The sequence below is a fragment of the Gopherus flavomarginatus genome, chromosome 1 (assembly GCF_025201925.1).
Source record: "Gopherus flavomarginatus isolate rGopFla2 chromosome 1, rGopFla2.mat.asm, whole genome shotgun sequence".
Classification (NCBI taxonomy): domain Eukaryota; kingdom Metazoa; phylum Chordata; order Testudines; family Testudinidae; genus Gopherus; species Gopherus flavomarginatus.
The window spans coordinates 31,692,392-31,718,156 of NC_066617.1; the positions used below are offsets into that span (position 1 = coordinate 31,692,392).

The 25,765-nt window shown below is 41.6% G+C and overlaps 1 protein-coding gene and 1 long non-coding RNA gene across 2 annotated transcripts in view; one reads left to right on the forward strand and one right to left on the reverse strand.

Moving 5' to 3' along the window:
- Positions 1–25,765, reverse strand: part of LOC127042904 (uncharacterized) — a 347,285-nt gene that overhangs the window by 188,297 nt on the left and 133,223 nt on the right. The window lies entirely within an intron of this gene.
- Positions 1–25,765, forward strand: part of SLC2A13 (solute carrier family 2 member 13) — a 366,744-nt gene that overhangs the window by 160,120 nt on the left and 180,859 nt on the right. The window contains exon 4 of the mRNA XM_050936208.1: positions 17,330–17,438. Within this exon, the coding sequence (XP_050792165.1) occupies positions 17,330–17,438 (109 nt within the window). The remainder of the gene's footprint in view (positions 1–17,329; positions 17,439–25,765) is intronic.

The window sequence follows — 25,765 nt, forward strand, 5'->3', positions numbered from 1 at the left end:
TCCCACTCTTTCTCCTCTCTTGAACAGTACTGCATCCCACTTTTCTTTCCTCTCCTCCTCCTTGTTGCTGTCCTCTGGTGTCCACCCAACTCCTCCCCATCAACCTTCCTCTCTGATTTTGTCTCCTGGCTCTCCCTCTTCCTTGCATCAAATCTCTCATTGAGTCAGTGACTTCAGTTTCCATGTAATCCCTTTGACTCCTTAGTTGCCCTCACCTCTTCATTTGACCCACTGCCGTGGTTCAGTTCTTCCACTCTCCAACAGAGCTGTTTGGTTGAGCTGGTCTTAACCCAGCACTGCACTCTGTTTCTCTCTCATTGCTGAGTTACCCCCTCCTATATCTCAGCCTCTTTCAGCATCACCCCACACACTCTATCACTCTCCTTTCCATGATGTCCAATCCATCAGCATTGATAACTTCTCATCTGCTCACAGCTCTCTGCTCCCTGCCTTCTCTTCCCATTTTCCCCTTCTTATGGTTGTTGGCTCTCTCCAAGCTTCAGTCTCCTCCACCCTTGACTTTGTCCTTCTCTCCAGTCACAAAGTCTCCCCTGCCAAACCCTAGCCCTTGCTTAGCCCCAACATTGGTGTCTTTTGCTCTTGCACTATGGAGCAAATCTGATGGAAATCCCGTGACTAGGCTGACTTTTTCCATTACAGATTCATTATTTCCTCCTTCAGTTCTGCTATCTTCCTAGCTAAACAATTCTACTTCTCCAACCTAATTGAATCGCACATCTGCAATCCCAGCCACATTTTCACAACCTTTGGACTCACTACTCAAATCCTCCTTTCCTCCTGTCTTCACTTCTCTCTCCGAAGAGAATCTTGCTGATTTCTTACAACTCTGGCCGCCTTCTTCCCTATCACAGATATAGAAGTTGCTGGTCTGCTCTCCTCCTGTAACTCCTCCTCTTGTCCCAGGGACTCATCCCATCTTTTGATCTCCCTTGTGCCCACTCTCATCCCCCTTACTTTTCTCCTTGACTTCACTGTCCTCTGGCTTTTTCCACTCATGATACAAGAATGCTCTAATTTCTTCGAACTTAAAAAGCACCACCTTTGACCCACTTGCCTCTCCAACTACTGCCCCACCTCCCTTTCGTTTAATCTAACCTCACTGAATACACTGTCTGGAGCTCCTCTGCTCCATTTTCATCCTAAGCCCTCTCCACTCCAGCTTCTGCTCCTTACGTGCCACTGAAACTGCTTTTGGCAAAGTCTTTTTAATGACTTATTCCTAGCTAAAGCTCAGAACCAGTACTCCATCCTAATCCTCCTTGACCTGTCAGCTGCCTACAACACAGCTACTCATATTCTTTTTAAAAAAAAAAAAATCTTGTCCTCCCTGGCCTTATGTGATTGTCCTCTCCTGCTTCTTCTCCTACCTCTCTAATTGGTCCTTCAGTTTCTTATTCAGAGGATCCTCCTCATCACTCTCCAACTTTCTGTGGGGGTTCTACAGGGCTGTGTCCTTGGTCCCCTTCTACACCGTATCTCTGGTAATCTCATCCACAAACACAAATTCAACTACCATCTCTATGCTGTTGACTCACAGATCTGCCTCTACTCCAGATCTGTCTCCTTCTGTCCAAACTAAAATTACAGCTTGTCTAACAGTCACCTAAGCTCTACGTGGCTAAAACAAATCTCTTAATATCCCCTCTCTTAACATCACTCCTCTCTGTGCATCCCTCTACTTGTTTTCCCCTCTTCTTTATTACATCAAATATAAGCTGCTTGTCTTCCCTTTCAAGGCTCTTTGCAGCCAATCCCCACCGTACTGATCCTCTCTCATTCACTATCAAGCTGTTAACTCATGCCTTTGATTGACCCATGAAGCCAGTCTCCATCCCTCACTTGTTAAATTTTCAAATAAGAACAGTTGTGCTTATCCCAGGGGTGGACAAACTATGGCTCGAGGGCCACATGTGGACTTCCACACGATTTAAACCAGCCCTCGAGCTCCCGCCGGGGAGTGGGGTCAGGGTCTTACTCCATTCCACACGGCTCCTAGAAGCAGCGGCATGTCCTACCTCTGGCTCCTACATGTAGGAGCAGCCAGGGGGCTCGACACACTGCACCCACCCCAAGCACAGCCCTTGCAGCTCCCGTTGGCCAGGAACTGTGTCCAGTAGGGGCTGCAGGGGGGGTGCCTGCAGACGGGGCAGCACGCAGAGCTGCCTTGCCGTGCCTCCATGTAGTAGCTGAAAAGGAGACACATGCCGCTACTTCTGGGAGCTGCTTTAGATAAGTGCCGCCTGGACCCTCACTCCTGACCCGTCCTGCACCCTAACCCCCTGCCCCAGCCCTGATCCTCCTCCCGCCCTCTGAACCCCTCGGTCCCAACCCGGAGCATCCTCCTACACCCACAACTCCTCATCCCCAACCCCACCCCAGAGCCCACACCCCCAGCCAGAGCCTTCACCCCATCCTGCACCCCGCACCTCAATTTCATGAGCATTCATGGCCCACCATACAATTTCCATACTCAGATGTGGCCCTCAGGCCAAAAAGTTTGCCCACCCCGGCTTATCCCATGCTGCTGCTCATGCTTGAGGGGCATTCCCCGTAATCATCTGCGACTGAAAACTACCTCATTTCCTCCTTAAAACTCTTTATCGTCTTGCCAACAAAAAAACCTTGATAATGCCTAGGCAGCTGGTGTGCTGAGACCACTGCCAATCATGCTGACTCCTTGTACTCCCCCAACAGCCTGTATTTTACTGTTGTCTCCTGTTTTAAATAGTGAATTCTTTGGGACAGGGACTCTTTTTGTTCTGCGTTTGCACAGCATCTACCACAGTAGGATCCTGATCCGTTACTAAGATTCCTAGGCACTACGGTAATATAAACTATAATAACTTATCACCCTGAAAAGTATTTAGCTAAGTTTATTGAAGTCATGATCTTAAAGTTTGATCCTGAAAAAATAGCCCCAAAAAGAAGTATAGAAGGTTTTCTCTTGTATGTTAATTTCTGTTTCTTCCACAGCATAGAATTACTTTGTTGTTCTGTGTTTCTGAGTGCCAGCTAGAATTTAAACAGCCCTATGATATTGAAGTGGTGTGATTAAGTGGTACATTCCATGTGGATCAACTGTCCTACAGCTCTGTCTGTCTGTCTGTGTCAGCGAGACACACACACACACACACACACACACACACACACACACACACACACACACACACACACACACACACACACAGAGCAACCTAAGTGCAGCTCTGTAGGTGCCCCAGCCCTTCCTTATGGGTTGGCAGGAAGGATTCCATTTTCACCCTCCGTCTTTACATAGTTCATATGGTTTTACTTGGTCTATCCATTAGGGACCAGGATATGTCAGTGTGATGTATCACCCCTTTCTGTCTTGGTGGGCAGACAGGGCAAGAACCCCAGAAACTTCTCTCTGAAAATTTAAACAGAATAGAGGTTTTTGCACTGTCTTTTTCTGACCACTAACTGACTACTGCTGTTTTGGGAAGGAAGAAATCCAGAGATTGTGGCCTGGGACAGAGCCCCCATGGTTCTGAGGGAGGGAGTAGCTCTGAAGAGTCAAAGACCTGGTCTACACGACACGTTTAAACCGATTTTAGCAGCGTTAAACCGATTTAACGCTGTACCCGTCCACACAACAAGATCCTTTATATCGATATAAAGGGCTCTTTAAATCAGTTTCTGTACTCCTCCCCAACGAGAGGAGTAGTGCTAAAATCAGTATTACCATATCGGATTAGGGTTAGTTGGCCACAAATCGACAGTATTGGCCTCCGGGCGGTATCCCACAGTGCACCATTATGACCGCTCTGGACAGCAATCCGAATTCGGATGCAGTGGCCAGGTAAACAGGAAAAACCCAGCGAACTTTTGAATTGCATTTCCTGTTTGCCCAGCGTGGAGCTCTGATCAGCATGGGTGGCGATGCAGTCCCAAATCCAAAAAGAGCTCCAGCATGGACCGTACGGGAGATACAGGATCTGATCGCTGTATGGGGAGACGAATCTGTTCTATCAGAGGTCCGTTAACAGAATACGAAATGCTGAAGCATTTGAAAAAAATCTCCAGGCTACACAGTGCTGTGTGACAAGCGTAACGGAAAGCCAAAGAATCAAATGGACGCTCATGGAGGGAGGGAGGGGGTACTGAGGACTCCAGCTATCCCACAGTCCCCAGCAGTCTCCGAAAAGTATTTGCATTCTTGGCTGAGCTCCCAATGCCTGTAGGTTCAAACACATTGTCCGGTGTGGTTCAGGGTATAGCTCGTCAATTTACTCCCTCCCCCCCCCACGTGAAGAAAAGGGGAAAAAATCGTTTATTGATTTTTTTTAATGTCACCCTATGTGTACTGAATGCTTAGACGCGATGCTGCGGCAGTAAAGAGCAGTATCCGCTCCTCTTCCCTCCCCGGTGGCAGACGGTACAATATGCTTGATAGCTGCAGTACCATCATCTGCCCATGCGTGCTCCTGGGTGGCCTCAAGTGAGGCCGACTAGGGGTGTGCGCCTGGGTAAAAATAGGAATGATTCCTGGTCATTCCCAGTAGATGGTACAGAACGGCTGGTAACCATCTTCATCATAGCAACTGGGGGCTGAGCTTCAATCAGCCCCCTCCCTTTCATGTGTAAAGAAAAGATTCTGTACTGCCTGGACTATCATAGCAGCTGGAGGCTGCCTCCCCCTCATTTTATCTCACTAACAAGTCACTGTTTCTTATTCCTGCAGTCTTTATAACTTCATGACACAAATAGGGGGGACACTGCCACGGTAGCCCAGGAAGGTTGGGGAAGAGGGAAGCAACGGGTGGGGTTGTTGCAGGGGCACCCCCCGTGAATGGGATGCAGCTCATCATTTCTGTGGGATCTGACACGGAGTGGCTGTGCTCTCTGGTTCTCTGATACACTGGTTCTCTAGTACACTTGCCCCATATTCTAGGCAGGACTGACTCTATTTTTAGATACCATAAAGGAGGGATTGACTCGGGGAGTCATTCCTATTTTTATCTTTGCGCCCCTGGCCGACCTCAGCCGGGGCACCCATGATAGCAGCAGATGGTACAGAACGACTGATAACCATCATCTCATTGCCAGTATGCAATGGCAACAGATGGTACAGAACGACTGATAACCGTCTCTGCTATCATGCAAAAGCAAATGAATGCTGCTGTGTAGCGCTGCAGTATCGCCTCTGTCAACGGCATCCAGTACACGTACGGTGACAGTAAAAAAAAAAGCTGAACGGGCTCCATGGTTACCATGCTATGGCATCTGCCAGACTAGTCCAGGGAAAAAGGGCACGAAATGATTGTCTGTCGTTGCTTTCCCGGAGGAAGGAATGAGTGATGATTTTTGCCCCATCAGGCACTGGGATCTCAACCCAGAATTCCAAGGGGCGGGGGAGACTGCGGGGACTATGGGATAGCTACGGAATAGCTACCCATAGTGCAACGCTCCAGAAATTGACGCTCGCCTCGGACCATGGACGCACACCGCCAAATTAATGTGTTTAGTGTGTCCACGTGCACTCGACTTTATACAATCTGTTTTACAAAACCGGTTTATGTAAAATCGGAATAATCCCGTAGTGTAGACATACCCAGAGAGTGACACTTAGACTTCTGCCTTTGTTCATAACAGAAGACTGGAGTTCTCAGGAGCAGGGTAGGGTGTGAGCTGGCCTGCCACTTTGGCAATGGATCGCCACCACATGTCTTGATTACCATCTGTGAAACAAAGCACATCTGGTAAATAGGATAATCCTCAACATATACTGAAAGCATAGCATAATTTTTAAATTGAATAAAAGCCTTAATGTTTTGTTGATTAGAAGACCATGTGCATGAAAATGCATAAAACTAATACTGCCTCCTGCAAATTCTGATGTGCAGTGGCTTTAGTATTGCATTGCTTTGCTTTTGTGTAGGAGAATTTTATTGGATTTTATTCAGTGATAAATTGTGTTTCAGGAGTGGTAATATATCATGGTTTTCCTAGACAGAATGAAATTGTGATCCTGAAGCAAATCACTCCCATAGGTGAAATAGACTGAAATTTGTACTCTGCCTTTAAAATATACAGTTTTGGCTCAGAAAGTTCTATTTGCCTTCCCTGTGCCTGGGGCATATATCAAAGAAATACTCTTACATGCTATACGAAAGATATCATGTGAACATATGGTAGTTGCACTGAAATTTATATTAGCCTCTTGAAACACTTCACTTCTCCTATGAATGTGGTAAACTGTACTTGTGGGTCAGAACTGCACTGCTTGCTTTACTATCAGAGTGGCGTATGTTTGCTTCCGTCCACAACTATAAATAAATTGTACCTGACGCTTCTCTTTATTTTTTTGAACCAAGAAAAAGCAATCATCTGTTGATGCAACTTACTGCTAGTATTGTAGGAAATAACATCCTATATCAATAGTATTATCATTTCGTTGCTTTCCTTCATGAGATCTCGCTATTAAAATTGAGCTTTTATCTCTTCAGAAATCTGAAAAATGTCCATTTGCTTAACTATTTGGAGATGATTTGGAATGGCTTAATTCCTTAACAGTATTGGAGTGAAAATATTATGCATTTAAAATTACAGGAGTGCCAGTGGAAACCAAGGCCAATCATCATATTCTTAAACACATTTTATTATTATTAAATATTTTTATTCCCAAAGTGTCTAGGAGCTCTAGTCATGAACTCCATTGTTCTTGGGACTGTACAGACACAGAATAAAAAGACTCCCTTCCCTACAGAACTTACAGTCTAAAACAAGAGACAGCAGGCAAACAAATGCGAGGACTACAAGGAAACAATTGGACAATATTGGTCATCATGATAGGCAGTGGTGTTGCCACACCCATGGCCTAACTGTTTTTTCATTTTTTGTGTATATACTGCATCGTCTAAGTTTTTAAAAGGGCTCCATAATTTGTGCTGATCTGGATGGTCCTCTCACCCTTAGGTAACAGATCAGGGGTAAGGGTTGTACGTTACAAATTTGGGAAGAACTCAGTCACTGAAAGATGTTGTGTACAATTTTCAAAAGCACCTATAGCTGTTTGGAAATGGGACTTAGGCTTTTAAATCACTTAAGCACTTATGAAAATTATATTTGTCTAAATATTTGTATATTTAGTGGCAATGGGAAGCTCCTGTCACGTTCGTAATGTTCAAGGCCAGAAGGGACCACCAGATCATCTAATATGAACTCCTGGATATCACAGAACATCAGACCACCCAGCACCTACTCACTAAACCCAATAACCAAAATAGGCCAAAGTATTACAGCCCATAGGAGATTAAATTATTATATGCTACAGGCAGAGACTAGGAGGGACCGAGATGCGCCAATGCCATAGGCCCCTGCAAGGGCAGGGAATTGATTGACTGACTTCCTCTAGGTCACATAGGAAGCCTGTTACAGTGCCAGGAACTGAATCCAAATCTCTTGCGTCCTAGTTCAGAGCCTTAACCACAAGGCCAACCTTCCTTACTTTTCCTAATTATAGGCCATTCTAGCCCATAATATGCTCTGTCCTTTGTGTGAAACTGTCCCACTCCTTACGTTGCCATCGTCTCTGCAACATACTGTGTGACTTGGAAGTTTAATGGTACGTCGCATTATGCAAACAATGGGATCACCTTCTACCACTCATGACTATCTTGTATTTCTCAGCTTTGAATGTGTATCCTTCAGTGTACTGAGAGCAGGATCTGAGGTTGCATCACTTGTTTGCAATGAAACACTATGGGAACAGCTAGGTAAAAATAAAGTACAGAGTGATTTTGTTTTTTAAACTTAAAACCCCCCAAGGTCTTATGCTTCATTGGATCTTCCACAGCTTTATGGGGAACTCCAGCCAGCCTGTACAGAATAACATTTTTTTAAATGCAAAGAAATTTGATTAAGGCAGGACATGATTAGTGATACGTGTTTTCTATTATTACATAAATGTGATATTCAGGCAATTGCATTTTGTCTTCATTATGCTGAAAATTATTAGAGATGTTTCCACTCAATACAAACTAACCATCTTCCAAATTAAATATACTGTGCAGTACAAGAGATCTTAGTGTGTCTGTTACGTAGCTAGTATTTGCATTTTCAGTTGGTACCCTTCCTCCTTGATGATTCTGCTGATTTTCTGCCTCACTATCTATGCAACTCTATGGTATATTTGTGAATTCTATCTTATCTATTTGCCTTCCATCAGGAGTGAAAGTAGAAATAGGGATTTACCGGTATGCGGCTGGGTTGGGTCCCGCTCTGGCCCCTGCAAGGGGTGGGGCCTCAGTGGCAAGGGGCGGAGATGGGGGGTCAGAGCCAGCCCCGGCCCGCCCTGTACCGGTAAGTACCAGCTTACTTTCACCTCTGCCTTCAGTAACACTTAAATCATTGCTGATGATAAATGTTTTCTATCTGTCAATTACTGATTAAGGAAAGTATCAGAGGGGTAGCTCATAAGGTGCCACAGGACTCTTTGCTGATTAAGGAAAGGATTTGATTAAGCCAAAACCCACACTATTTCCCTTTGATCAGCTGAAGAAAAGATCTTTAGTCTGAATGCATACAAACAATTGTCCATAGTCAGGAACAAAGAATTACTGCCAAGATTCAAGTAGTTCTAAAAAGCGGACCAAACAAGAAACTCCTGTAAATGTCAGTACAACGACAGTCTCCCCATAAACCTTGAAAACCAAACAGACCTTGCGGGATAAGGATTTATAAAAAACAAGCTATAAATTGCCAGACAAAGTTGGTTGCTGTTATTGATGGCATTATAGAATTAATGCATGGAGAGAGAGATAGAGATGTTATGGATTATCCACAACCTTGCACATTGTGTAGTCCTTAACAGTTGTGCAAAATTAGAGTAAAACACTTTGCACAGATGCTAAAAAGTATATGTTTCAAGGCAGTGAAGACTATATACTTTATTAAAGCATTTGTTGAATTCAGCTTCTGCTCACATTCTGCAGTTTCTCTTAAAGGTTGCTAAAAGATCTGAAGTTCAATGCCCAAAAGATCCAATCATTTTTTTCTTGGCAGTTCTAGGTTCAAATTTCTTTCATAATGTATTTCTTTGTTTCAGTTAATTGCAGCACTTAATAAAAGAAGTCAATGTTTGATTTGCTGTATTCTACATTATGAGAATGTAGGACTTTGTCCTCCTGTTGTTGTTGCACATAAGAGGACCTGAGTCTGCTATAGCTGCCAGCTAGAGGAGTTGCTACTTTAGCTCAGTCAATAGAAGTTATGCTTTTGGGCCCCAGTTCAGCAAAGTTCTTAAGTTTGTATTTGGGTCCTGCTGACTTCAGTGGTACTTTAAGAGCTTTGCACAGTAAAGATGGACTTAAGAATGTGCTTAAGTCTTAGCAGTGAAGGTCTTGAGTTTTGACCCCATTAGAGACTCATGCAGTTAGTGATTCTGGGTGTCCTTAGTAAATCCATTTGTTGACTTGGTTTGATGTTAGAAAACCAGATGTTAAGTACTGAGGCAGACAGTACATTTAACTTTGAATTTCCCTTTCCGGGTATGTACGTTAATTTTGGAATCAGTCAGCTATGTTGTAGTTGCATTGACTTAAACAGTTACTTTTTACCATGCTTGAATATGACCCTCAATTTTAACTTAATGTAATGTCATGTCTGTTTCATTTTTAATAAAAGTGTCTCTCTGCTAGCGGTATTTTATTTTTCAGAATGGATTTTCACAAAGTGAGAGAAAAAAATGGATAGGAATCTTTCATATAATTCAATGGATGACAAACCAGACTTCCTGTGAGCCAATTTAAACTAAATGTATCATCACTGAAGCAAACAAAGAATGAAGAACAAATCATATCCCATACACAGACTTCCACTGAGCTCTAGGCTACTTGATTAGTTTAAATATTTTTCTGCTTGTGGGTTTTTTTGCTTGGGAATATTTCCATCCATTTTAACTCTTTTCAGGGAAACTGGGTTTATCATTAAGAAATACTGGTAAGCGGTCTGAGTAGTGATCTAAAGTAACCAGGAAGAGGGAACAGCTATTTGGAAATGAGGAACCTATCCTTATGTCTGAAGAGTATGCATCCATCTTTCATTTCATCAGCTGGAAAAACATCAGGCAAAAATAAATTAATTGAAAACAGTACTGGGAGCCGAATTCTGCAGTAAGATTCAAAGGAAAGTAAGAGAAGTTAAAATATGTATTCCTCGGAAAATGAAGTACAATGCTTAATGTAAGAAACTAAATGCAGAAATAGACTGAAAGGATCCCTTGAGAGCAGATTGGTAATTGGGGTTGGGAGGGACTTTGACACATTCTTAACTTCCTAGTACTAATACACATGTCCCAGAGCCATCCCTGCACTGAACCAGGGCACAACATACTATAGAGATGTATATATGAAATATCTCAAATGTCGTTTAAAAACATTTCTCTGTTATGAAACTCTGTTTGGAATTTTCCCCAAATTCCTTCACTATATTTAAATCCAGAAGTAGAAACATTTTTTAATTCCAACATAATGATAAATAGTGTGTCGTGTACTTCAATATCGTCTCTTTTAAATCACATTATAAACTTTTCCACTTACACTAAATTAGTCTTTTTTATAACTCTCTTTCCCTCATCAAAAGATATTTAGCAAGGCCATAAGGAAAGTAGAAAGTGCACATGTAGCCCACACACCTCGTGAGTGTGGTGTTCTGTTCTATCTAGTGGTACAGAGACCACTTAGAAGAGGGAGATAAAATGAGTCAGCTCTACAGCCTTAGCTAACAAGCAGTTGGCTTTTAGCTCATGTGATAGAGGCTTATGCACTAAGGTCCAGAAGTCTCAGGTTCGATCCCAAGGACCGTTATATATACATACAGTTTATACGTTGTTTATCAGTAGTCTTAAAAATTAAATTTCACAGAGTTACCATATTATGGTGTTTGTCTCTGAAGGAGCTGACAAGCTAGCATCACAAACAGAAGCCTCTGCTTTCACCTATCCAGTTCATTGCCTTTTCACACTCATAGCAGCATCTTCTCTCAGCTCCCTGTGGTATCATTTTAATTGTCACTTTTGTCTGGGCACTTTGTGCTTCATCATTATTTCTGTGGTTTTGAAGGCTTTTATTACAGTAGTTTGTACTTTCCAGAAAGACTGTGTCATATGAGGACAAAATATTATTTTCTTTATTCTGCCCCATCTTCTTTCCCTACTTGATTCTACTACTTGTCCTATTTAAAAGCATTCTTGAGAGATGCATCTGCCCCCTTCTTTGTTAATGTGCTCAGTGGCTTTAAATTTTCCATCAACAAAGCTTCCACTCAAATAATGTGTTATCAAAGGATAGATTTTTTTTTCTTTGCTGGCAAAATAAAGTGTCTTTGTTGTCAGGATTCCCAGGAGCCCAATCCTATTAAAATAGAAACATCTGTTTGCTGCCGGAGATCTACCAGCCTTCCCAGGTTTTTGTTTCTGGAGTTCTGCCAACTTCCCTACGTTTTTGTTCCATACTTGACCAACTGCATCCTCACAATCTATTCCCCTAGAAGAAAATAGTTCTAAGCTGGGCAATGTAATGTTATCCTCCAGCTCGGTAAATATACCAGTTTTGTATTTACTGTTATTTAAATACAGTTAAATTTACTGTTATTTAAATACAGTTACGCCAAGTGTGCAAAGGCCCTGCCTAGAAGATAGTCCCATGGTCACCAGGTTTGTATAATTTTTGGTGGTACCCAGAACGGGTCCAAGCCAAGCCGTCGTATCCATAAGATGGATAAGGGCAACCACCCTGGGCCCTGTGCTTTGGGAGGCCCTGTGCTTCGGGGGATGTGGGGTCCAGGCAGAACCGTCCCGTCCATAGGACGGACTGGGGCAACCGCTCCATGCTTTGAGGTGCTCTGTGCTTCAGGGGGACGAGGCGTCCAGGGTAGCCTGGGGGTTAGCGGGGGGCCTAGAGCTGGCAGCAGTGAGCGATCCGGCCCTAGCTCGCCGCTGCTCATGATGAAGAAACACAGCTAAAAGCATAAAAAGCTGTGTGTGAGAGAGGGGTTCTGTAAAGTTAAAAAGGAATGTTTATTAAAAAAATGCTTAGAATTTAAGTGTTAATGCAAAATTAGTTTTGTTGATGTAGCTGGGGATTGGTCCTGGTTTGAGCAGGGGGTTGGACTAGATGACCTCCTGAGGTCCCTTCCAACCCTGATATTCTATGATTTTATGAAAACACCCCAATTTGATAGGAGGTACTTAGGGGAAAATACAGAGTTTTTTGCCCATGCTAAAAAATTCTGGTGATCTTTTCTTTGAAAATCTCTAGTGACTCCATGTTTGGAGAAGGGAATTTGCCAGAGTCATGGCTCTTGTTTCAGGGATGCCTTGCTGTCCCCACGAAAATCCACTGGAATTTGGCGCAGTTATAAGACTTTGAAAAATCAGTTTGCATGCTCAGTAGAAGAGTGGAAGAGCTAAAATCTCTGAAGCTTCCATGTCACTGGGCATGCTCCAGCCCAGGGCTGAGCAAGACTTTTCTTGCAATTGCTGCTATGGGTTGCAGGGAACTGTGTCAGGTCCGGGTGCAGATCCAGGCACCAGAACTGAAAAGAGGGAATCTGTCTCTCCTGTGCTCCAAATGCCCACCATGCTAAGCCTGGGCAGCACAGAGGAGGAAGTTGTCTGAATTGAATGCAGTGGGCGAGTAAAGATGGACCTGCAAAAGTAGATTGGAACAAAGAAGTTGTAGGTGGGGAAGACTGAGGTTGGAAGCTGGTGGTGGGGAGAGGGAAACTGGGACTGGTATTTGATGTGGAAGAGAGACTAGAACTGGCTGGATAAGGAGAGTGGGACTGAAAACCAGTGGGTGAAAAAAGTGAGGGGGAGGGGACACAGATCTGATGAGGATTGAAGGTGTGTGTGGGTGAAACGGACTGACAGAGCAAAAAGACTCGTACAAGGACCTAAGGGAGAACTGAGATTGGATGAAAAGCTTGGGGAGGAAGATTGAGAGTGTGGAAAGGATTAGATGTTGGAGGAGACTAGGACAGGGAAGTTCACAGGGGGAGACTAAGAGTGGCTGGGCAAGGAGACCAGGATTGGGATGAGGAACTGGGTAGGGAAAGGACAGGATTGGAACAGAGATAGGTGGGAAAGGATGCAGCAAAGAGGGTCAAGCTTAGGAAGAACAGGCTGACCACTAGAGCACACCCCTCTCCAGCGATTGGAAAGGAACCCAAGATTCCTGAATCTCACCATTCCACCGCTGTCAGCAAATAGCTGCAAAACCCATGGCAAACTGTGTATCCCTTCCCACTCCAATGATGGTCCCATGGAGACTGAGAAACTGTACTGCTGTCAGTCACTCCCTTACTCAAGTGAAAGAGGTCTATGTGGTGAAGCTAATGTTTTCACTACTGTTGATAAACCATGAGGGTGTCAATCTGATGCCATGTGGTGGAATTTTTTTTTCTGTTTTCTCTTTGAAAAGCCTACGAATTTACACACACACAATTGTATTAGAATAACATTATTAAGGTTCTGAAATCAAGCACTCCAAAGTTTGGAAATGCCAGAATTAAGGGTGTCTGTGCTTATTTCAGCCCCCTTGTGAATATGTACTGTGATGTATTGTATGATGGGATAGCCTAATGTTGGAAATTAATTGATCTTTGATATTTGCGGTAAATATGCCCAGTGGCCTGTGATGGGATGTTAGATGGGGTAGGATCTGAGTTACTACAGAGAATTCTTTTCTGAGTGTCTAGCTGGTGAGTCTTGCCCACATGCTCAGGGTTTACCCGATCACCATATTTGGGGTCAGAAAGGAATTTTCCTCCAGTGCAGATTGGCAGAGGCCCTGGTTTTTTTTTACCTTCCTCTGCAGCATGGGGCACGGGTCACTTGCTGGAGGATTCTCTGCACCTTGAAGTCTTTTAAACCATGATTTGAGGACTTCAGTAGCTCAGACATGGGTTAGGGGTTTGGTGAAATTCTGTGGCCTGCATTGTGCAGGAGGTCAGACTAGATGATTATAATGGTCCCTTCTGACCTTAAAGTCTATGATACTATGATCAGAGTATCACAAATATCAATGAATGTGAAATGAGGGGGTATTATTATCTCCATTTTACAGATGGGGAACTGAGCCACAGAGATTAAGGTAAAAAATATTCACTAATTTTGGGTGATCAATTTGAGACAACTAGATCCAGATTTTTCAATGTACTTAGCATTTTATAACCCTTCTATAGTAAAAGACCAGCTCCCATTAACTACAGCTGAGAACCCAGCACTTCTGCAGATTGGACCCTAGAATCTCAAGTCATTCATCTGAAGGAGCAACACAGTTAGTGATCACCTGTGAAATGTCTGATTTAAGTGACTTGCCTAGAATCACTTAGGAACTCTTTGGCAGAGCCAGGTATAAAATCCAGTTCTCCAGGGTAGCATTCAACTTGCTCAGTTTCACTATTTTCAGTGCAGTTTTTTCACTTCCCAAAGGGGGTGCCACATATAAGTAATTAGTTTATGGGTTCTGAGCCACATACCAAATCCTTTTGATTTCCCTCTGTAGGTAAGAAGGGCCTCAGGGAGATCTAAAGAATTTGGGAAGGGTCCACTTCTAGTTTAAAAGACATTGAGATGTTTGTGGTGAACACTGAAATTCTAAGAGAGCTTTTTCACAAACATCCATTTTTCCTTTACAGATCTGTTTGTATGTATTTTTAAATCCCTTCTCTCCTCTCTCTCTCTCCCTCTCACAGATTTTTCATGCTTGTAGCTGTGTTTCTTGATCATTTTTGGGGTGGCAATATTTATCAGTCATTTTGGTTTAGGGGTTCCAGGCCAAACACCGAAATCTCTGTAGCTAAGATGGGCCTTCAGTTGGTGGTTGGAGCATGAAGGCGTAGATCAGACTCTGAAAGGGCAAGTATTTAGGTCATAACATCATAAGCGGTATGTTTTTATTTCCTGTGATGTCATAGCCAGTGACTTTACTTCCCATGACACCATCATCCTTTTCTCTCCATCAATCTCTCACTTCATCCATCAGTCTCATTTTAACATAAGTTAGGGGTAGGTTATTACAGTCCATTACTATGGATATTTTAATTCATTGCAAGCTTATATACTGATATTATTAACTGACATAAATTTACTTATCTGAGACCATCACTCTAAATAAGATCAGCCAATTCTATTTTAGCAGAGGTCACATTTGCATGACGATCTAAAGTCGTTATAGGATTCTTTCATTTCATCAGTTAAGCAGAGTGTTTCCTCAAACATTAAATGTTTCTTCTCTTTATCTGGACTTTTTCTTATGGAAGAAGACTAGTATTGGTATTGCCCTTCCTAATGATATCTGACTCTGAAACACCTTGACATGAACACGTACAAACTTGTTTGCTTGAAGTGAGACCATGCTGTTAATAGACGAATACAACCCCGCCCCCCACCGCAGCTCCGCAGAAAAACCCACCCAGGGACATCTCCTTTTCGCTATTTAATACTGTACATCTTGTCTGAAACGTATTCTAGTAAATTGCTAGCTGGTACTGTTTAAGAGCACCTTTTATTTTGCTGGCATGAGACATACAGAATGCAAAATACTGAGAACAATTAAAGCCAGGTGGTTTTAAATAATATAAGAATCACACTCAATATCTTTTAAAAAGTATCTGTTTTACAGATGCTCAGTCAATATGTTTCTTTGGATTTTCTTAGGATTGCAAAGCTTCTGTAATACTGAGTTTAATGATGCATTTTATTTATTCAGTCACTTTATTGTTTTTTGGTTTTTTTGCCGAAAGCTATGAATTTTGTGAAAAAAAAGTCTTTAATTTTGTTTATATCTAATCAGATGTGCAATTGCCCTGGCACAGATTTGTAGTAAACCTTCTATCTTCAGCATAAAGCAGAATGATAATTTGGACGTCATATTTGTGACTCTAGGTCAAAAGCATGAAAAATTACAAACAAATTTACTGAATTTAGCTGATGAAACATTTTAAAGGTATCTGGGGAGGTAAGATTTGAGCTCTAGTTATCCTTCTATTTTAGTGTCTTATTGATTTTGTAAATGTTGTTTTCTCCTGTGCTGGCCCATGAATCTTCTTTTAATGATGAAGAGGTAGTTGGTTGATGACAAGAAGTGGGGTGTCAATAAAAAACATATTATTTTTAAAGTTGTGGAAAGTGGCTCTTGCCTAGACCAGCTTTTAGTAAGTCTCTTTGAACTTGTTTCATAATTCAGTTGTTGAAACTACTTACAAATATCCAGCATCCCTGAATCAGAACTGTTTATATCAGTGTATTGAAATCTTTCTTACTTTGTTAGTAAAGAGCTCTTCATTTCACATGAGATTTCCACAGTTCATGTTAATTGTTAATCAAGAGCAACATATTGAGGAGAAATGTTGAGGAAAATCTAGAAATAAACCCATAAAGCTTAGATCTTTGAGGATGTCAGAACTGATGATTTTTGTTTAGCTTTTCTTATATTATTCCTTTGACTTAATCCATTTTGATTCTTATGCCTGTCTTAATTTTTTATTAGGTGCTGTATGCAGCTATATCATATATAATATATATGTGTAAAATATAATTAGAAACAGAACATATTCTGTTTAATGGCACTACGGGCACAAACTCATACACTCTTCTTGTTTTCAAGTTATAGCTTTCTTTGTCACATTGTTTTTAGGACACTTAAACTTTAAAATTAAACTTGTCAGGGAAAGAAACATTTTCTGTTTGGCAAAAGTATTTCTGTCCTCCTTGTGGAGCACAAAGTTACTTTGACTATATCATTTGCTCCTCTTTTACCATCTCCACATATGGAAGATGCCAGAGACGTGTGGGAAAGTGTTTGTCAATTAATTTGTGCTCCTTCTGCTGGCTCTTCTACTGGAGAGCAGCAACCCAGCGAGTTCCTAAATGCATCCTCACCTGCAATCACTAGACAAATGAAGTCAGTGGGAGTTGGAGATGCATTTTGATTGCAAAATCTGAATACGAACAGTGGCAGAGCATACGCATTTAGTTTCATGGTCTGTGTTAATATCAGCGGAAGTTCTGAATCTAAATTTGCATGAGCCTTTTTATTAAATGAACCTCTTGTAATCAACAAGATTTATTGGATTATAACTGGATCTTTTTTTTAAATAGTTGCATTTTGGGCCTAAGCCCCCTGAAAGTCTCCTATTTGGTAGACTGCATAAAATGAGAAACTAGACCAAGTATGAACAAAATATTCTGAATTTGGTGAAAATGAGGGGGAAATGTGTAATAACTGGGCGTACTGAACTGGGGGGGGTTAATAATACATTTTGTACTTTTCTATTTTTAAAGCTGGACCTGTGATCTGCAGAATGCTGACATACCCTCCAACTCGAAGAGCTTTAATTGTGGGTTGTGGTCTACAGATGTTCCAACAACTGTCAGGCATTAACACTGTCATGTAAGTATCAGATCCTCCCTTTGATAAAATATTGGAATAACATTTCATGAGGTTTTTCAACCTTTGGCTTTTAGACTGAAATATTAATGGGGTTCTGAATCATTACATTGAATATTATATATGTATGGAACATCACAACTATACTGTATTTTGAGTATCAATAATTTAATGATAGTGAGCTATTATTTAAAATTAGATGTTGATTTCCTTGCATCACAGTTATGTAAGAAAGATATTGATGTAAAACGTGATCCACAGATTTGCTGTATGCCATATCCAGAGTCTCATGTACTTTACTGGATTTTATTATTGTGCACTTTACTTCCCTTTGTTGCAGACCCCATACTTCTCTGGTTGACTGGGCTGGATTCTACTTCGGCCTAAGCATGAACAAATTGTTAACAATGTTCTATTTGCAGAATCTTTACCTTATTTACACCTCAAGGACATCTGTGTGTAATATTAGCACAAACAAAAATTTCACTTGGTTGGACTGGGCATGTTATGTCAGGACATATCCCATCAATTAAAATCTTTGGGAGCATAAATATAAGTTAAGGGGAAAGGCTCCAGTATTCCTTGCCACCTTCCCATCATCTACACACCTATAATTCTGGAGATAAGACACTCCAGCACTCCCTAATGCTTTCATTTCCTTCTCCAACACATACTGAAAAACAATATGCACTGTAACATATACACCCATGCATGATACTCTCACTGTCATGAAAAATCTGAAGAGCAACCTCATGCTCTTTTGCATCAACAGCTTGTCACATATGATTATCATGGTCCATTTCTGCCTTAATAGTGCTGCAGTTGCTTTTAAGGTTCAACTTCTGAAACAACCGTAAGCTTAGAAAATGAGCAACTCACTATTTGTGTAGATGGAAAACTCTGTGTCATCACCTCAAAATACAGTAAGAGAGAGAGGGTTTGGCTGATTCACTGTCCCAGAAGCCAGCAGTTCATGATGTTGTATAATTAGACGAAATAGACTCATTTGAGGGGTCCGTTTATACTCTCGCCTCCTTGAAACCTTTGCTTTATGCAGTCAGGTTAAATAAAATAGACTGAGCTCACACACTCAAGGTTTGAGCATTGTCTGCAGTGTGGATTCATGAAGGCAGTCATCTGGAAGACCCGTAGTTACAATGAGAGTGGCAGTTTGTTCTCCTGTAGAAGGGAAAATAAAACTGGAGTGTATCCTCTACTTAATATGTGTACCTCATTAGTGTTTTAAATTCTGTCTGCACATCTTGCTAAGAACATGCTCCTATGATCTGGCCTAGAGAGAAAAGTGATTATAATGAAAGAAATACAGAGGCTGGAATAGGGAGGGTAGGGTGTAACTGGACTGGGTAATGGATATGACACCATATTAGAGATGTAAAGGAGAGAAATGTGAATGTTATCGTGTGAATTGTCTACATCATTTTCTTTATGAAAGGGACCATGGTGTGTTCAACCCATTTCTAGTTTATTAAGCATATGCTTTGATTTTTTTTTTTTAAATGCAGTATAACTTCCAAGATTTTGGTAAGAAGCAGCAAAAGGGCATACAAAATATATTCATGAATAATAATACTTTACAATGTTCACATGAATACAGTGTCAGGATATAATGTTAAATAGTTAAACTTTTGATTTTGATGTTTGCAACAGATCCAAAACTTCATTACAGCAGAAATATATTGAAATGACATAAGATCTATAGTAGCTTACTTTGCTTGTCCTAAATTGCAGATACACCTTACCATGCAATAGCTTTTACAGACAGTTTGTAATTGACCTACTTTGATAGAGTGCGGATGGAAGAAATTACTTCTATGCAATATAGCTGGACTTCATAAACGTTGCATAAAAAGATGCCTTTAATAAACACATTAAAAAATGTTGATAAAAGAATAGCTTATAGTTGAATTCCCTTTTCATTTCACAAATTTTGCAAGCTAGGTGAACATTTCCCCATGAAAGCAGTTTCTTTATACAGGACATTGGCCATCTGTTGATGGTTTGGTTACACAATAGATTGGGGATTTAAAAAAAAAAGTTACCTGTCAGTCTGTGCAGTAGCTATCTATGTAACTGCATGGTTTTCTCTTCATTGCTCTCATCCTCCTTCTAGCCTTTTTATTTGCTGTTCTCACTTTGTGTTTGATCTCAAATTAGATTGTATGCTCATTGGGGCAAGGATTATCTCTCACCATAAATTCATACAGCACTAACACAATTAGGCCTTTGTTCCTGTTTGGGGCTGTAGATGATACAACACAAACAGTTAATAGTGATAGTAAAACCATCTTGTAAACCTAGATATATCCCAGTAATGACTTAGTGATAGTTCCAGTTAGAAAGGAATTATAACAATAGATCTAATATTAGTTTCACAAACACCTTCTCTAGACTGAATCTGCAGCTGTGGCAAGTGGCAGTCAGCCAGAAGGACTGGAGGGGCAAAGATGGTTTTATTTCTTAGTGCTCCTCAAAGTTGCCTTCGCTGGTAATGGGCCCTAATGAGGCTGACAATTCTGGCTCACTGCTATCTGGACTTCCCTTACCTTGCAGAGATCTCCATGTAGCCTGTTAAGCTGGCTTTTCACCTTTTCGGAACTGCCAGAGCACTCTTTTGCCAGTTGATTTAATGTGGCAGCACTCATGGCAGTGCATGCTGTGTTCTAGTCTTCTGACTGGAGACATTCTGCCATTTGTGTGATGACAGATTCAGTATAGCTGTCTCTCTTTTTAAGAAGACAAAGCTCTAGGAGCCTTGTACATTTTTTTTAAAAAGTGAGTAGTTTACTGATACGTTAATGTTAATAGTAAGATGAATTCAAGATATTTTAGAGAAGGCAGAAGTTGGAGGAATAGTATAATATCCACTCTTCCTTATATCTGTGTTTGCGCACTGAACTGAAAAGGATACTACTGTGTCTGTAAAAGAAACAGAAGTTTTGAATTTGAAATAGCTGGTGACTAGGAAGCAGGAAAAAAAATGGCCAGGCTCGTTAGATCTTCTGCAAACTTTCTGAAAGATTACTTTCTAAACAGTTCTTGTGGAGTTGTTGAGCATTCCAGGACTAATGGACACTAGGAGAATTCTGAAAACACATATTTAAAAAACTAAAAAGAAACAAATACAAACAACAAGTATTGTAGTGGTTTGGTGCTGAAAGGTTTAGGACTCTTGTGGGCTCTTGTGAAAATTCCTAATGACTCTGTTCTTGCTAAGCAATTCTATAATAAAATGGACTTGTTTGACAGCATATATAAAAAGAGATTCATATGACATCTACATGTATCAGATAGCAAAACTGCTGCAGCCCAGACAGGCAAGAACTATAAGCATAAGCAGGAAGCCATTGTAGTATGTCTGCACTGTAGTTAAAAACTCGCAGCTGGTCCGTCCCAGCTGATTTGGGCTTGTGGGGCTCAGGCTGCAGGGCTGGTTAATTGCAGTATAGACTTCTGGGCTCAGGCTGCAGCTTGAGCTCTGAGACTCTCCCACCTTTCAGGGTTGTAGAGCTGGGGCTCCAGCCCAAGCCCAAAAATCTATATTGCAATTAAATAGCCTCTTAGTCCGAGTCACCTGGCCTGGGCCAGCTTCATGTGTCTGACTGCAGTGTAGACATACTCTGAAACTGTGAGAGCTGGGTACAGAACAATGTTCTCTCCATCAAGAAAATAGATGTAAAAGGGAAACAAAAAAGCGGACTGTCTAAGCAGATAAATGACTCAGAGTGGAGTAAATTTTGTAAATTTTGGAATCCTGAATTTGGTCACTAGAAGAGTAAATGTCAAGGACTGTAGCAGGGTGGACCCCTGCTCCTGCTCTGAAGGGGTTAAAAACAGCCCTGGGAAGGGGCTGTGGCTGGAGAAAGCAGCCTTTAGGCTGGGGCAAGAAGCCTGGGTTGATTGGGGAAAGTAGGCTCAGCTGTGGCCATGCTCCAATCAGGCCCAGCTGGACCCTATAAGAGGCTGTGCGCCAGAAGCCCAAAACAGTCTCTCTCTCTAGCTATAGAGGAAGATGGGCCTGGCTGCAGGGAGCTGGACATAAGGCACCTGAGTGGAGCAGGGTTGGGGAAAGGCAGAGGAGCTGGGGAGCTCTAGCCTGGAAAGCCCCAGGCTGCGGCCTAGCATTGGGCTAACAGCTACTGGGGGTTGCAGAGGGTAGCCTAGGGGTAGGCCAAGGCAGCAGGTCCAAACCCTCCTTGCCAGTGATGAGTAGGCTGATACTGCAGTCTGCCCCAGGGTTTGGGGCTAGACAATGACTGGCAGTAGCCATATACTAAGGCAAGGTGGGGATAGAGGGTGGGGGTTCTCTGCAGAGGAGAGACCCTGAGAGAAAGGGGTTACTGCCAGAGGGCAGCACCCCATGTAAAAGGGCACCGGGTCCAGGGAGGAACACGAGACCAGAGGACAGGTGGAGCACCGGCCTGCAGGGGGCGCTCCAGAGCTGGAACCGAGCTAATTCCCAGGAGGTGCCGTGGGGGTGAGTCTGGCCTGTTTACAGGACCAAAAGTTATTCTTTGGGGACAAGAACACCAGTACCATAGGATATATTGTTGTGGAAGAGTCCTTTTGGGACTTAGACATATTTGAACATTTTATAAACTCTAGTCCTGGAGTGCCCAGATTTCTAATGTAGTATTTTAGAGGCAGGTGATTCATCTCAGTTCTTCTCTTATCCCCACGAGATACATTTTGAGAGCACCAGACCAGATAAAGCCTAAACAAAAGATTTTGTTTTCCAGATGGAAATTTAAATGTAATGCTAAGGAGCCTTTTGATTTTATCTTCAACCACATTGTATTTTTCAATTTCATATTTTTTTCTAATAGCCATTTGAACAAGCAGGGCTTAAGTCCCTCTGTGTTTCCTTACCACTTTACCCTGGATTTTCATAAGCCTGTTTGATCTTTATTAGTCCAAATTAATAAACATGCCTGTTGTCTTCATTTAATTTTAAGTGTTTTTGTGCCCCATCTCCTCCCAACAATTAAATTAAATATACCTATATGCATAATACATGTGTGTCTGGATTTGGTCCATAGACATCTTCAGTACATAATAAGCTTGCACTGTTTTAAAAAAAAAAAATACCAAGAGAACAAGAAATGAAATCACAAAAACAGGCATCAATTTCCAGCTGGAAAGTATAACAAGAGGAAGTATAACAAGAGAATAAAAAATAAAACAAAGAAAGAAAAGCTCAGCAGAAAAAGAGAGAAGAAAAACAGAGTCAAATAAGGCAGTTAAGAATAGGAGAAAAATGAAAAAGACAAAAGAGGGAAAAAGAGAAATAGGTTTTAGGAACAGAGAAGCCAAAGGACAGTTAGAAATCATTAAAAAGAAAATGAAGAGCGAACAAATATCATACTGAGTATAAATGAAAGAAAGAATAGAAACTGCATGGAAGACATGGAATTGGAGATAGATGTGAATGAGGCCAGGGTGCTTTTGAAGATGAATAGGTATTAGAGAAAAGTCTAACACATATCTAACAAAATAAGGAAAAGCATTTCTCGATAGGTTTAATAGCCTCTTCTGTAATGCACTCTACTGCAATTATAGGGTCTGATCACGTGAGGTTCTGTGAGCCCTCAGCTTCCATTAACTTAAATGGGATGTTAAAGGTGCTCATGCACTCACATGACTATACCCAAACAGAGGGAAAGCAAGCTCCCTCTACCAATGCATTTGCTAGTATTGTAGCTAACTTGGTAAGAGTATACAACTGACTTCCATTACAGTAGGAGGAGGAAGGGTGGAGAAACACTACTTCTCATATCCATTCATCTTCAAAAATAAAACACTGGACTGACAGTCCATGAAGTAATGGTACAGATAAACATTTATTAAAGACACTGTGGAAATTTACTGATGATCCTAATAATATTCATACCTAATTAATAATCTTCAATTAGGAATATTTTAAAAGTAAAACAATTACAACCAACCCTCACTTAATCCTCTTGGCGGGGTGGGGGGGAAATGAACAGAATTGTTTTCTGAAAAGGCCATGTTCTCCAGTAGCTGCAGCAGCCTTAGAGGGCCTGTATCACATTTGCAACAGTTCAAGATGTAATTGGAGAATTGGGACTCCAATAGTCCATACATTTATTGACTCCAGGGCATGAGGCTTGTTTCATAATTACTATTTTTTTAAAATCACTTAGTTATGGGCTGTTTTTAAAAATTTGTCCAGAGTGCATAATGTAACTTCACTACAATCCACCAGTCAGACTGCACTCCTAGTTCCCAATGTCTGGAACATAGCCTGTTGCAGCAGGTTGACAGGTCTGAAACCAACTGTCATTATCTTAGGCTATGTCTACACTACCACTTATGTCAGTGTAAGTTATGTCGCTCACAGATGTGAATAAGTCACCCCCCTGAGCAACATAAGTTACACCAATGTGATATCAGCAGGAGAGCTTCTCCTGCCAACCTACCTACTACCACTCAGTGGTGGTGGATTAAATAAGTCAATGGGAGAGTTCTCTTCTGTTGGCTTAGAGCGGCTACACTAGAGAGCTTATAGCAGCACGGCTGCATCGGTGCAGCTCCGATGCTGTAAGCTGTCTAGTGTAGCCATAGCCTGAATGGGAATCTGTCCCCTTTGCTTTAGGAAACTAGAACACAGTCTCTCTGCCAGGAAAACCAGTGACTTTTGATCTAAAACACACATGTTGAGGATTTTGTTCCACTTGTCAGTGCTTTGACAGCTTCTCCTCATCATGAGATATGGAGTTTGAATAAAGTTCACCCCACAAGAGAGTGTATTTTGTTAGCAGGGCCTGGAGGGATGACAAAAGGAAAGAGTATGGCCGTGAAGCAGCCAAGATTTCAACAAGACTATTCACATGCTCAAAGTAAACTACGTGCTTAAAGATTTTGCTGAGTTGGGGCCTAAAGAGCTACAGAGAATATGTGTAGCTTGTCTAAGTGCTGACAGAGAGGGATATAAACCCACAGATAAATGAAGAGTGTAAACACCGAGGTGAGAGAAAAACTTAGTGTGGCACAGCTAAAACGGGATGAAACTAAGAAAAGGAAAACTTACTGACAACATAGAGTATTATTAGGCTGGGATTCAGAGAAGCGAGGGAAACATTTAAAAGCTTTCTTGTTTCTTCCATTAAGAAAGCATATGGCTCATGTTAAAAAGCTGAGGTGACTGTTCTTTGTATTCTTCTTTCACTTCTTTCAATGTAAATGATCCTGAGCACACAAGGAGTAAGACCTTGCCCTCAAATGCACTGCAGCACCTTAACTTAAATCACATTGGATTTTACAATTAGCTTTCTGTTTGGTGTATGTTTGATGGCGGGTAGTGTCAAATTACACATGAAAATAGCTGTCTCTGAACTAAATCAATACTTTTCTGCATCTTATGATGTGGAAATATCAGACTGAAGGAGAGTGGTGTTTGTTGTAGACCAAGTTTTATAGAATGAGCTGTAGATAAGTTACAGTAGAATACACTACTTTGATTTTCCTACAAAGTAGAGGATAGTACTCTCATTCTCTGAAATATGAAAGGCTGCACACCAGAGCAGTTGTAACTTCCAGCCTCCTTGAGCATCAGAAACTTTAATTTCCCATGTGGTCCTTCTGAATTGCTTTGAAGATCACATGGAATGTGTTAATTTAAATGGCCCTTACTATTTATCTATAGAGTGCTGCAAATGTGCAAGGTGCTTTAAAAAGTGCAGACTAAGACATGGTCCTCACCAGGAAGAGCTTGTAATTCTCAGAGAAACAATTTGACATATGAAGGCCCTGCCTCTCTGGAGGCCAGTTTGCCTCTCTAGGAGTTACACATTCATGCCTTTTAACAAAAATGAAAGGGAAGCTAATGATAAAAGCCCATGAAAAATGGAGGCATTTGTTTCTCAGGCCATCCTTTTCTAGTTACCCTAGTACCTAGTTTTGTTTCCCTAGTTTAAACACGTATCATGAAGTCTGCCGGGTAGCCTGACCTGGAATGATCTCATTAGACTAGATTTGTGATTTTTATTACTGGCCACACATGGTAATAAAGGAGCATAAGAAGCTCTTTATAGTTGAGAGGACAGTGCTGGGGAAAGGAGGGCAGCCTCCATGGGGCTGCTACTCCCTCTCCTGAACAGGGACCTGGAATGGGTGGAGCCTAGGCCCTGCTTTCCATCATGTCCCCAGACAGTACAGCTAAACTAGTGCAAGGGGGAAATAATCTGTGTCAGGTTTAGAAGGACTAGTGCAGATTATTCCCCTTCCCTGGAGCAAGTGGGGAACCAGGTACCATATTGTGACTCTGGTTCATAAACTGGGCCCTGGCCTGC